General features: G+C 38.8%; 1 protein-coding gene across 43 annotated transcripts in view; it reads left to right on the forward strand.

Annotated features, from left to right (window-relative positions):
• Positions 1-14,281, forward strand: part of EIF4G3 (eukaryotic translation initiation factor 4 gamma 3) — a 357,082-nt gene that overhangs the window by 325,733 nt on the left and 17,068 nt on the right. For 31 of the 43 annotated variants that reach the window (XM_081574712.1, XM_081574716.1, XM_081574723.1 and 28 more), the window contains 3 exons: positions 652-824; positions 12,160-12,285; positions 13,437-13,518. In XM_081574712.1, the coding sequence (XP_081430838.1) occupies positions 652-824; positions 12,160-12,285; positions 13,437-13,518 (381 nt within the window). Of the gene's footprint in view, positions 1-651; positions 829-12,159; positions 12,286-13,436; positions 13,519-14,281 lie in introns of all 43 variants that reach the window. The other 12 variants (XR_014078267.1, XR_014078269.1, XR_014078268.1 and 9 more) reach the window with 1 other exon arrangement.

Genomic DNA, 14,281 nt, shown 5'->3' on the forward strand with positions numbered 1-14,281 from the left:
AGGCAGGGAGGCACCCTGCTGTACTGGTGATTCAGTGACCCTGCTGCCCGGCTTTTGTCCAGAGCAGAGACACTGACCTAGCCAGATCATCCCGTGGTAAGAACCAGTCCACAAGCCCCACATCCCAAGATCTTCCTAAAAGATTTTTAGTACTTCAGCTAACCATGTCAACTTTACTATAAAAGGAAGACATTTTTCTTTGAAGATTTTGCAAATATTACATACTGAGACAGAATTACCTCAGTTATCTCATTAAGGCCTTTGAATCATGATAATGAATTTCTATTTAAATATTATTTCATAATATGCCATTTCAAGTCTCTAAATGATCATAATATAGATCCAGTTGTGTAGAAAAAGACATTTTTGGCTCTAATCTTTTGAGTAATCTTTAAGAAGATGTTAACCTAAATACATTAGCCTTGTAAAGATGCACTTTTATTTTTAAATATGCCTAATAATATTGCCCATATTATCCTGCATTTTAGTGAGCTATATTAATGTTTAACTATATATATATATATATATATATGAAAATTGTGTTGCTCTTTTCTACCAATTTTGTCATAAGTAAATGTTTCTAAACTTATTTTAACACTCTGGCAATTCTGTCCTTACTTTGGAGTCACCTTTTATTTGCTGTTTGAACAGGAAGCCATGCAGTGTGTGGAAGAGCTGAACGCCCGGGGCCTGCAACACGTGTTCGTGAGGACGGGAGTGGAGTCCACCCTGGAAAGGAGCCAAATCACCCGGGATCACATGGGCCAGTTACTGTATCAGCTGGTGCAGTCAGAAAAGCTCAGCAAACAGGACTTTTTCAGAGGGTCAGTATCCTGGTCAACAGTGATATTCAGTTACTAGGCTCTTTTGTAGTAGTTAATTTTAAGATACATATCTTTTTAAGTATTTAGCTGTTTCCATAGGTTAAAATTGTATCTGCCATAATATGTCGATGTATATTATATTGACAGTATGTATGTTGGTTGGTATGATGGCATTTGATAGATTGTGCTAGGGCTTAGTGGTTATTTTCTGATTTTCTGTATCTAATTGTAGATAGACACATATTACGATGCAAGTCTGATAACAGAGACCCTTTTAACCACCAAGAAACTCGGAGCTCCTCATCAGCCTACATGTAAACCCTGAGAAAAAAGCTTTCCTTTGTGAGAAAAATTCTGGAAAATTAAACCGAAAAAGCTTCATCCTTTCACTAAACCATGGTTCATTTTGGCCAAGAAATGCTTGTCTGTCCACTCTGCCCCTATAGAAGCATATGTAACTCCCAAGTTGTTAATGATTAGGTTTATTCCAGGTTGGTTTCATTATGATTTCTCTGATGGCTGAGTTGATGAAGTTTGGCTGTCACTTGTGTTAAATCCTGTGTGATCAGGATCTGGTTATCTTTGTGATCACCCACAGATGCATGCATGGATCAGGTTCTTTGTGGTACATTCACAGAATCTTTCCCATGCTTATGTTTTAAAATCAGTATTTAAAGTGAAATTGCATATGGTTTAAAAAAAAAATTGTTTTAGGAGCCATGTTAACGCAAATGTAAACATAGAACCACAGCCAGAGCTGACAGGTACCCACAGAGAAGAGGAACTGAGACCTGTAGGATAAATGTCAGATGGGGCAACCCTTCCATCTCATATTCAGGGTGAATGCTCCATGAGTGGGATGTCAGGAAGACTTCTGCATTGTTTAAATTATTTTTCTCATTGTAAATCTTTTTTTTTGGCCGATCTTTTTTGTGGGCTTGTAAATTAAATGCACATGATGAAATACCACCGTTTATCTCTCAGATATGGCCAACCTCTTAGAATAGTGTAATTATTAAATGCCAGGGTTGAATATACCTAGGAATAATTATTCATTTGATTTTTGTGAGGAATAATGGCATTGTCCTCAGGGTCCCAGAAGATGTATATTTGTTCCTAGAATCATTAAAAAGTTATACTTCATCAATAACTTAGATTTCTCTTGATTCAGTGACTTGACTAGATTAAGGCCATCTGACTCAGTTAACTTAGTAAGAAACTTCGGCCCCCTCACTCCAGTAGCCAACCAGTATAAATAATAAGAGCAAATGAGGGTATTTACAGCCTCACAAATTGAGTTCTGCCCCTAGCCAACTTGGAACTATAGTTTTAATAATAACTATTATGTTAATTTATAAATATTTGCTTTTTGCCCAGATATCATGATATATTCACCAGCAAATTTTGAAAATGAGAATGCTAGATTACCGTTTACCATTTTCTGTCTTTCTTTAAACTATACTCAGAAGTTGATTCATCCCTGAAAAGCCCTCACAGAGCGTGTTCTAGCTTCATTGGCCTAAATTGAACTTGTGCAGTGCCAGCTTGGTTTCCAGGCTATCTCAAACATTTTCATTTCCCTGAGGAAACATTATCATGTCCAGACATGGTGTCCACACTTGCGTGGGTGGTGGTGCTGTTGCGGCTGTTGGCGACACCACCAGAACCACATTTCATATAGACCAGAAGGGAGCATGCCTGTGTCTCAGCAGCTCCTTCATCTTTCTCTGTCCCTGCTTCCTCTGCAGCTCGTGATAACGCAGCAGCTTCAGGCCTAGCTTTTGATACTTAGTTAGACCTAACCAAGCTATCCTTAGACAAGACCCCTAGGAAAATCCCTATTCCTTCCTAAATGGAAAGGTCTGGCAATTTTTTCTAAGGTGGAAACAAAGAGAGAGCCCCATGTTAATATTCACTAAGAGCCTTCTTGCACATCGAATCATAGTTTCCCAATTACTTCTGAAACCTAAGTTATAAATAGATCATATTTTCCAGAGAAGGCATTTCATTGGAGCCACCAAAATACCCTGTCTTCTTTCTCTTTTAGTCCCAGTATCCAAAGATCTCTGTCCTTACTCAGCATTGTGAGTGGAGCATCAAGGTCAGCTTTGTGGATCCTGATACTGCTTAAATGCCAACTTCTGAGCGATTGTGGCTTCCCTGGTGGCTCAGACAGTAAAGAATCTGTCTGCGATGCAGGAGCCCCGTGTTTGATCCCTGGGTTGGGAAGATCCTCTGGAGAAGGAAATGGCAACCCACTCTAGTATTCTTGCCTGTAAAATCCTTTGAACAGAGGAGCCTGATGGTCCACAGGGGTTGCAAATAGTCAGACACAACTGAATGACTAGCACAATGCTTTCTGAACGATTAAAGTCATTTCTGGCTAGTTTCCCAAGCCAGTGATGATTCTGGAAAACAAAAAAGAAGACCTCCCAAGTTTACTGGGCTCTGATCAGCCAACTGTTAATCTGCGGTTTCTCCTATAGCTGCCCAAAGCATACATTGCTACTTGAATAGTAAGATAGACTAGACAGATGTTTCAGATAACCTCTTTGTGTCAGGTGGTTTATAAACAAAGCTTAGATCCTTTGCAGTTTTCCTTAAAAGATGCTTTATCAACTCTGAGCGTAGTAGGTGGTGTATATAAAACATTTCCTGGGGCAAGAATGTGAGTATCGTTTAATTGTAATATGAGATGAAAAGAACAGTTTAGATGCACTGCTTCAAAACCAAGACTGCTCATGATCTCATTAGACAAGTTTATACCACTAAACAATGAAACATGAAGAGGCATTACACATAATTAATCTAGAAATCCTGGAGCCCAGCCAGATTATGTTCCATCGTTGGCACATTAACCAAGCTGGAAGTGTACATGAGAGAACAGTCAAGAATCTGTTTATAGCAAATTGGTGTCAAATAATTATAAGCTGTGAGGTCACAAAATTGCCATTCAGGATTCATGAAGCCCAGAGTCAGATAACGTGGCTGAGCTGCCAACTGTTTTGAAATGACACCTTCAGAAAAGTGACCCTGCCTTGCAGTGGTACCTCTTTTTAAGTGAAAAATTTTAGTGATGTGTAGCCCTCTCAGGTAGGTAAAAAGAATGGCACACTCTGGCTGGAAACTGGAATTGCAATGAAAAAGCACACATTTTTTATATATGCAGAGATCTGAAAGGGTACCACCTGCCCTTGACCCCCTGATCATTCACCCTTTCCTTCTGATTATGTGTATTTCCTTGTAATTATGTATATGTCTCCTATAGTTAAATTCACTTTTGTTTTTGTACTTTTAATCTATGTTGGAATGATTAACACAGTCTTGAATTATGTTTTTATACTTAAAATGAATAGCTATGATTTCCAGCCTAAATAAGACTGTGCTGATGTTTTTTATTTGATGTTTCTAAATTTTATATTTAAAAATTCCGTTTATTTTACTTTACGTTGAGAAATATTCCATAGCATGAAAGCCTAAAACCACCAGCGTTTCTTTAGAGGTTGCGCAGTTTGTAACGTGTATAATGATGATGTTATACAGTAATGTTATCAGGCTCTTTTGTATTCACCCAGCTTTCTTCCCCATTGTAAGCTTCTCAAAGGAAGAATTTTTGTCTTTTCTTCTCTTTGTGTCTGGTCTGTATTACACGAAGTTTTCCGTCGGTGCTTCTGACCAACTCAGAGGATATGATACTTAGCTATGGGGAACTCTTTATAGTTGGGATTAAATTAACAGCTTGATACCCTAGAACATCTTGAGACTGCCTCGTTTTCTTTTTTTTTTTTTTTTTTTATAAATTTATTTATTTTAGTTGGGGGCTAATTACTTTACAATATTGTAATAGTTTTTGCCATACATTGACATGAATCAGCCATGGGTTTACATGTGTTCCCCTTCCTGGACCCCCCACCCACCTCCCTCCCCATCCCATCCCTCTGGATCATCCCATTGCCCCGGCCCTGAGTCCTTGTCACATGCATCGAACATGGAATGGTGTTCTGTTTCACATATGATAATATACATGTTTCAATGCTATTCTCCCAGAACGTCCCACCCTCACCTTCTCCCTCAGAGTCCATAAAATTGTTCCATGCATCTGTGTCTCTTATTCTGTCTCGCATATAGGGTTATCATTACCATCTTTCAAATTCCATATATATGCATTAGTATACTGTATTGTTGTTTTTCTTTCTGGCTTACTTCACTCTGTATAATGGGCTCCAGTTTCATCCATCTCAGTAGAACCGATTCAAATGTATTTTTTTTAATGGCTGAGTAATATTCCATTGTGTATATGTACCAGAGCTTCCTTATCCATTCGTCTGCTGATGGACATCTAGGTTGCTTCCATGTCCTGGCTATTGTAAACAGTGCTGCGATGAACATTGGGGTACACGCGTCTCTTTCAATTCTGGTTTCCTCGGTGTATATGCCCAGCAGTGGGATTGCTGGGTCATATGGCAGTTCTATTCCCAGTTTTTTAAGGAATCTCCACACTGTTCTCCATAGTGGCTGTACTAGTTTGCATTCCCACCAACAGTGTAAGAGGGTTCCCTTTTCTCCACACCCTCTCCAGCATTTATTGCTTGTAGACTTTTGGATAGCAGCCATTCTGACTGGTGTGAAATGATACCTCATTGAGGTTTTGATTTGCATTTCTCTAATAATGAGTGATGTTGAGCATCTTTTCATGTGTTTGTTAGCCATCTGTATGTCTTCTTTGGAGAAATGTCTGTTTAGTTCTTTGGCCCATTTTTTGATTGGGTCGTTTATTTTTCGGGAATTCAGCTGCAGAAGTTGCTTGTATATTTTTGAGATTAATTGTTTGTCTGTTGCTTCATTTGCTATTATTTTCTCCCATTCTGAAGGCTGTCTTTTCACCTTGTTTATAGTTTCCTTTGTTGTGCAAAAGCTTTTAATTTTACTTAGGTCCCATCTGTTTATTTTTGCTTTTATTTCCAATATTCTGGGAGGTGGATCATGGAGGATCCTGCTGTGATTTATGTCGGAGAGTGTTTTGCCTATGTTTTCCTCTAGGAGTTTTATTGTTTCTGGTCTTACGTTTAGATCTTTAATCCATTTTGAGTTTATTTTTGTGTACGGTGTTAGGAAGTGTTCTAGTTTCATTCTTTTACAAGTGGTTGACCAGTTTTCCCAGCACCACTTGTTAAAGAGATTGTCTTTTCTCCATTGTATATTCTTGCCTCCTTTGTCGAAGATAAGGTGTCCATAGGTGCGTGGGTTTATCTCTGGGCTTTCTATTTTGTTCCATTGATCTATATTTCTATCTTTGTGCCAGTACCATACTGTCTTGATGACTGTGGCTTTGTAGTAGAGCCTGAAGTCAGGCAGGTTGATTCCTCCAGTTCCATTCTTCTTCCTCAAGATTGCTTTGGCTATGCGAGGTTTCTTATATTTCCATACAAATTGTGAGATGATTTGTTCTAGTTCTGTGAAAAATACCATTGGTAGCTTGATAGGGATTGCATTGAATCTATAGATTGCTTTGGGTAGTATACTCATTTTCACTATATTAATTCTTCCAATCCATGAACACGGTATATTTCTCCATCTGTTTGTGTCCTCTTTGATTTCTTTCATCAGTGTTTTATAGTTTTCTATATATAAGTCTTTTGTTTCTTTAGGTAGATATATTCCTAAGTATTTTATTCTTTTTGTTGCAATGGTGAATGGTATTGTTTCCTTAATTTCTCTTTCTGTTTTCTCAATATTGGAGTATAGGAATGCAAGGGATTTCTGTGTGTTAATTTTATATCCTGCAACTTTACTATATTCATTGATCAACTCTAGTAATTTTCTAGTAGAGTCTTTAGGGTTTTCTATGTAGAGGATCATGTCATCTGCAAACAGTGAGAGTTTTACTTCTTCTTTTCCTATCTGTATTCCTTTTATTTCTTTTTCAGCTCTGATTGCTGTGGCCAAAACTTCCAAAACTATGTTGAATAGTAGTGGTGAAAGTGGGCATCCTTGCCTTGTTCCTGACTTTAGGGGAAATGCTTTCAATTTTTCACCATTGAGGATAATGTTTGCTGTGGGTTTGTCATATATAGCTTTTATTATGTTGAGATATGTTCCTTCTATTCCTGCTTTCTGGAGGGTTTTAATCATAAATGGATGCTGAATTTTGTCAAAGGCTTTTTCTGCATCTATTGAGATAACCATATGGTTTTTTTCTTTCAATTTGTTAATGTGGTGTATTACGTTGATTGATTTGCGGATGTTAAAAAAACCTTGCATTCCTGGGATAAAGCCCACTTGGTCATGATGTATGATCTTTTTAATATGATGTTGGATTCTGTTTGCTAGAATTTTATTAAGGATTTTTGCATCTATGTAAATCAGTGATATTGGCCTGTAGTTTTCCTTTTTTGTGACATCTTTGTCTGGTTTTGGAATTAGGGTGATGGTGGCCTCATAGAATGAGTTTGGAAGTTTACCATCTTCTGCAATTTTCTGGAAGAGTTTGAGTAGGATAGGTGTTAGCTCTTCTCTAAATTTTTGGTAGAATTCCGCTGTGAAGCCGTCTGGTCCTGGGCTTTTGTTTGCTGGAAGATTTCTGATTACAGTTTCGATTTCCGTGCTTCTGATGGCTCTGTTAAGATCTTCTATTTCTTCATGGTTCAGTTTTGGAAAGTTATACTTTTCTAAGAATTTGTCCATTTCTTCCAAGTTGTCCATTTTATTGGCATATAGCTGTTGGTAGTATTCTCTTATGATCCTTTGTATTTCTGTGGAGTCTGTTGTGATCTCTCCATTTTCATTTCTAATTTTGTTGATCTGATTCTTCTCCCTTTGTTTCTTGATGAGTCTGGCTAATGGCTTGTCAATTTTGTTTATCTTCTCGAAAAACCAGCTTTTAGTTTTGTTGATTTTTGCTATGGTCTCTTTTGTTTCTTTTGCATTTATTTCTGCCCTAATTTTTAAGATTTCTTTCCTTCTACTGACCCTGGGGTTTTTCATTTCTTCCTTCTCTAGTTGCTTTAGGTGTAGAGTTAGTTGATTTATTTGATTTTTTTCTTGTTTCTTGAGGTACGCCTGTATTGCTATGAACCTTCCCCTTAGTATTGCTTTTACAGTGTCCCATAGGTTTTGGGTTGATGTGTTTTCATTTTCATTCGTTTCTATGCATATTTTTATTTCTTCTTTGATTTCTTCTGTGATTTGTTGGTTATTCAGAAGTGTGTTGTTTAGCCTCCATATGTTGGAACTTTTAATAGTTTTTTTCCTGTAATTGAGGTCTAATCTTACTGCATTGTGGTCAGAGAAGATGGCTGGGATGATTTCAATTTTTTTGAATTTACCAAGGCTAGATTTATGGCCCAGGATGTGATCTATCCTGGAGAAAGTTCCATGTGCACTTGAGAAAAAGGTAAAATTGATTGTTTTGGGGTGGAAACTCCTGTAAATATCAATTAAATCTAATTTGTCTATTGTATCGTTTAAAGTTTGTGTTTCCTTGTTAATTTTCTGTTTAGTTGATCTATCCATATGCGTGAGTGGAGTATTAAAGTCTCCCACTATTATTGTGTTATTGTTAATTTCCCCTTTCATACTTGTTAGTATTTGCCTTATATATTGTGGTGCTCCTATGTTGGGTGCATATATATTTATGATTGTTACGTCTTCTTCTTGAATTGATCCTTTGATCTTTATGTAGTGTCCTTCTTTGTCCCTTTTCACATCCTTTATTTTAAAGTCTATTTTATCTGAAATGAGTATTGCGACTCCTGCTTTCTTTTGGTCTCCGTTTGCATGGAATATGTTTTTCCATCCCTTCACTTTCAGCCTGTGTGTGTCCCTAGTTTTGAGGTGGGTCTCTTGTAGACAGCATATATAGGGGTCTTGTTTTTGTATCCATTCAGCAAGCCTTTGTCTTTTGGTTGGGGCATTCGACCCATTTACATTTAAGGTAATTATTGATAAGTATGATCCCGTTGCCATTTACTTTGTTGTTTTGAGTTCGTGTTGAAACATCCTTTCTGTGTTTCCTGTTTAGAGAAGATCCTTTAGCATTTGCTGGAGAGCTGGTTTGGTGGTGCTGAATTCCCTCAGCTCTTGCTTGTCTGTAAAGCTTTTGAATTCTCCTTCATATCTGAATGAGATCCTTGCTGGGTACAGTAATCTGGGTTGTAGATTATTCTCTTTCGTTACTTTAAGTATGTCCTGCCATTCCCTTCTAGCCTGAAGGGTTTCTATTGAAAGATCAGCTGTTATCCTTATGGGGATCCCCTTGTGTGTTATTTGTTGTTTTTCCCTTGCTGCTTTTAATATTTGTTCTTTGTGTTTGATCTTTGTTAATTTGATTAATATGTGTCTTGGGGTGTTTCGCCTTGGGTTTATCCTGTTTGGAACTCTCTGGGTTTCTTGGACTTCTGTGACTATTTCTTTCCTCAATTTAGGGAAATTCTCAACTATTATCTCCTCGAGTATTTTTTCATGGCCTTTCCTTTTATCTTCTTCTTCTGGGACTCCTATGATTCGAATGTTGGGGCGTTTCATATTGTCCCAGAGGTCCCGGAGGTTTTCCTCATTTCTTTTGATTCTTTTTTCTTTTTTCCTCTCTGCTTCGTTTATTTCCATCATTCTATCTTCTACCTCACTTATCCTATCTTCTGCCTCCGTTATTCTACTGTTGGTTCCCTCCAGAGTGTCTTTTATCTCTTTTATTTCATTATTCATTCTATATTGACTCCTTTTATTTCTTCTAAGTCCTTGATAAACATTTCTTGCTTCTTCTCAATCTTTGTCTCCAGGCTATTTATCTGTAACTCCATTTTGCTTTCAAGATTTTGGATCATTTTTATTATCATTATTCTAAATTCTTTTTCAGATAGATTCCCTATCTCCTCCTCTTTTGTTTGGCTTTGTGGGCATTTCTCATTTTCCTTTACTTGCTGAGTATTTCTCTGCCTTTTCATCTTGTTTAGATTGCTGTGTTAGGTGTGGCCCTTCTGTATTCTGGTAGTATGAAGTTCCTCTTTGTTGTGGAGGTTCCTCACTGCGGTTGGGGTTGGACAGGTGGCTTGTCAAGGCTTCCTGGTTGGGGGAGCTTGTGTCGGTGTTCTGGTGGGTGGAGCTGGATTTCTGCTCTCTAGAGTGTAATGGAGTGACCAGTATTAATTTTTGAGATGTCTATGGATTTGGTGTGCCTCTGGGCAGCCTGTATATTGATGCTCAGGTCTATGTTCCTGCGTTGCTGGAGAATTTGCGTGGTATGTCTTGCTCTGGAACTTATTGTCTCTTGGGTGGAGCTTGGTTTCAGTGTATTTATGGAGGCTATTGGATGGTCTCTTATTAATTAATGTTTCCCCTGGCTTTCAGTCTTATTCTTGCAGTAGCCTCAAGACTTCTCCTTCCATACAGCCTCAATAATAAAACTTTTAGGTTAATGGTGAAAAGATTCTCCACAGTGAGGGATACCCAGAAAGGTTCGCTGAGTTACATGGAGAGATGAGGTGGGGGGGGTGTGTTGAGGTGACCAGGAGGGGAAGAGGGGAATTCAAATGTGGAGAGAGCAATCTAGCCAGTAAGCACTTCCCTCTGTGCTTTCCACAGTTTGGAACCCTCAGAGTGGTTCACAGAGATACATAGAGAGGGGGGAGGAAGGTAATAGAGGTGAGCATGAGTAGAAAGGGAGGAATCAAGAGGGGAGAGAGAGATCTGGGCAGTATCCTGTTCCTGGAGTGTTCTCCGGTACCCAGAACACCCTCAGAGATTCACAGAATTGGGTTGAGAAGAGAAGGAGGAGGGTGGGAGATAGAGGTTCCCTGAAGGAGAAGAAAGAGCCTCAATAGGGGGAGAGAGTGATCAGGCCAGTGATCACACTCCTGAGTAAAAGTGGGTCCTAAAGATTGGGTTCTTAAATGTACAAAGTTGATATCAGATATGTAAAACAAAGATGAAAAATCTAGAGTAGAGGTTAGACTCTTATAAAACTTACAATCTAAAAAAAAAAGAAAAGAAAAAAAGGAAACAGTGTAAAAAGAAAAAAAACCAGTAAAACAGTAAAAAAAGAAACAGTAAAAAAATGTAGAACAGGAAAAAAAACATTAAAAAAAAGAAAACACAAAAGGTATAAGATATATGTATATAGTTTGCTTCAAAAATAAGGTTTTTTTTTTTTTTGCAAGTTAATAGTGGGTTATGAAAATGAAAGTTAAAGGTGTAATAGAGGACTTGAAGAAAAAGGAAAGAAGAGAGAAAAAAAAATTTTTTTTAATTAAAAAAAAAAATAATAATAATAGTAAAAAATATATATATCCCGGACTTTCTCTGGAGCTGTTGTGAGCAGTGTGGGGTCTGCTCAGTTTCAGATAGATCCTTATTCCTGCTTATACTTTTCAAGATCTATAGGTCCTTTTCAATGCAGTCGGTATTAACTACAGGGATCTTAATCTGTTGGCCTGTCCCTTCCAAAGCGCTTCCCTCTGTTTATTTGGCTTCTGTTTGGAGATCTCTTCAGTATCTAATTTCCGCCCTGCAACAAAGTGGAGGTGATCTCTTTAGGTTCGCTTGTTCAATCGTGCTGTGGGGAGGAAGGAACACTGCAAATCTGGCGTGTGTGTGGTAAGCTCGCAGTGTCTCGGCCGCACTGGGTTCGCCCCCGCTCACGGCGTGTGTGCTTTCCCCGTCTACCCTGCTCAGGCTTCAGGTTACTCGGCCGGGGAGCGGGCCCTGAGCTGCGTGCACTTCCCAGGTCTAAGCCGCTCAGGTTCAGGCTCCCGGTTACTCCACAAAGGCGCAGACTCGGTTTCGCCCGCGGCTTGCCCGCGGCTTGTGCCGTTCCCGGTCGGAGCTGCCCAGGCGGCCAGGAGTTTGGCGAGGGCGCTCTCCCCTGTTGGGGTGGTGCGGCTTATCACCTCCCTGGTCCCCGCCTCGGTTTACGGGCGCGCCCGGCTCCGATGTGCTTTGTGTCGGTTCTGGGGAGCTGGTCTCTGGCTGCGACCCTCCCAGCGGCTGTCAACCCTCCGGGATCTCAGGCAGAGACTGCCTCGTTTTCATTAAGTCTTTCAGATGTCAGTTCCACACAGGGATATTTTCTGATCGCCCTCCAGCGATATCCTAGTGCCTTAGGTCCTGCTCTTCAGAGAATCAGCCCTGCCTACAAATATGCTTTTGTTTGTTTTTAGTTTCCTCCCCACACTGATACAGGCTCTTTGAGATCAAAAGCTTGTTTTCTTGATGCCTAGAGCAGTACCCCACATAGCAGTTGTTTAATGGGTATTTGTTAACTGATTGGTTTTTGATCTATGTATTTGATCTTAACTTTTCAATTACATTTGCATGTGGATTTTTTCCTGTTCTTTTCCAGTTTTTCAGAAACATTGGAATTGGCAGATGACATGGCCATTGATATTCCCCATATTTGGTTGTACCTTGCTGAACTGGTGACTCCCGTGTTAAAAGAAGGCGGAATCTCCATGAGAGAACTTATCGCGTAAGTTGTACTTGTTTCTTTTGATGTCTATCTAGTTAACCTGGCAGAACTCACCAGCTGCCTTTTAGCTTAGTGCTGTTTCTTTAGTGCTTTTGGAGACTTTCACACTCAGCCTGTGGCTCTTTAAGACTTCTAATTGCAGTATAAAAATGTTACATTTTTCTAAATTAGAGAAGTGATGGGGATATAATAGCCCTGTGGTTCATTAACATTAGATATGGCTGCAGAATCACGTAACTGGAAAGTGATTGCTCCTGGAAGCTTAATGTTAATCTGGCTTTTATGTCTCTCATTGCTCCAGTGCTGTAAGAATTTATAGTTCCATGTGATAACCTGTCAGATTGTAGCACCTGCATGGTACGTGCTCAGGTTGTTTTGAAAGAAACTGAGCTGATAGGCATTCCTAGATTTGGACAGGAATGGGAAGTTGTTGCTGCATTGTGTAGGCTAGTATTTCCCCAACTCTTCTTTAAAGTATTAGTATTTCTCCAAAACTGTTCACATAGTCAGACTCTGCATACTAGTGTGTCCCTGCAAGAGTCACAAAGTGTGTTATAGCACACTAAAGGTTATGAGAGTCCTGTAAACAAAGCAGCAAACAAAAATCATTTAGCTTTATTTCAGTCAGCATCGCTTCATTTACTTGACTATCTAATCCTTTTTTTGAGGAATAATTGTTAGTACACTGTGGAACATAGTTTGGGAAATACTGATTTAGACTGTGGGAAAATTGGTTCCTTTCTGTTTCACCCATATTCTAAAGAAAAGCTTCCTTTCTGAGACATATTTCGTAAGCAAGCTGCACGGCTTCCTGTTACCTAAGATGCTTCTCGCCTTTCAGCTTGAAGTGGAACTTACCTAAAGAGAGTGAGCAAGACGGATCTTTGCACTGCTTCTGTCACTGAAGCAGTTAGAGCAAAGGGCAAACCCAGAAACCGTAAAGCCTCTTTCTGGCTTCTCAATGAGGCATAAAAACCCCAGGTCTCTGAACTACTTCTGCTGAAAATTATTACTTCGAGCATGTTCTGGAGCTTGGACTTTCCCAGTATTGTTTAGGTTGCATAGTATCTGTTCTTTTGGCACACTTTGCCTGTTTTTTAAAACAGAGAATTTGTTCAGAGGTACTTAAGCACTACTTGTATTTTTTACAGAGAATTTTGCAAACCTTTACTTCCTGTTGGAAGAGCTGGAGTCTTGATTTCTGAAATATTGCACCTTCTATGCAAACAAATGGTGAGTGTTAAACTTCGTGTGGGACTTAGCAGTGTATTAGGAAGTGTCATGATTTTGATCTTGGCTTATCTGTGAAAAACTTGGGTATCGCTGTGTAAGTGATTCTGTTAACTTCTGTTATTTGGGGGGGAAAAAAGAGTGAGGTCTCTGGTTCAGTCTAGTTTCTTCCAAAGGTATATTTGCCTTTCTGTTCTCTAGTAATTTGGGAAGAAATTATCTAATCTCAGCTAGATTTGGTAAAATTTAAAGAATCTCAAAATGTGTTTTAATTTATTTTCTCTTGAAGCAAAATGGCAATATTATTTATACTTCATTATAATAGATTTCGGTTAAACTCCTCCGATTTCAGAAAAAGACGAGATTCATGAAATGATTAGTTTTATTATTTTTGGATTAAGGCTAGGTAATCTGATTAGAAATAGGTGGTAAAAATTCATGTTGATATCACTTATACGTGGAATCTAAAACACAAATGAACTTATCTATGCAATAGAAACAGACTTTCAACATAGAGAACAGACTTGTGGTTGCCAGGGGGAGGGGAGAAATGGATTGGGAATTTGGGTTAGCAGATGCAAACTATTGTATATATAATGGATAAAGAATGAGGACCTACTGTGTAGCACAGGGAAGTATTTTCAATATCCCGTGATAAACTATAATGGAAAAGGATATGAAGAAGAATGTGTGTATGTATATATGTAACTGAATCACTTTGCTGTACAGCAGAAATTAACGCAACATGGGAAATTAACTATACTTC

Source organism: Giraffa tippelskirchi, chromosome 3 (assembly GCF_054371585.1).
Source record: "Giraffa tippelskirchi isolate mGirTip1 chromosome 3, T2T-mGirTip1v1.2.pri, whole genome shotgun sequence".
NCBI classification, from domain to species: Eukaryota; Metazoa; Chordata; class Mammalia; order Artiodactyla; family Giraffidae; genus Giraffa; species Giraffa tippelskirchi.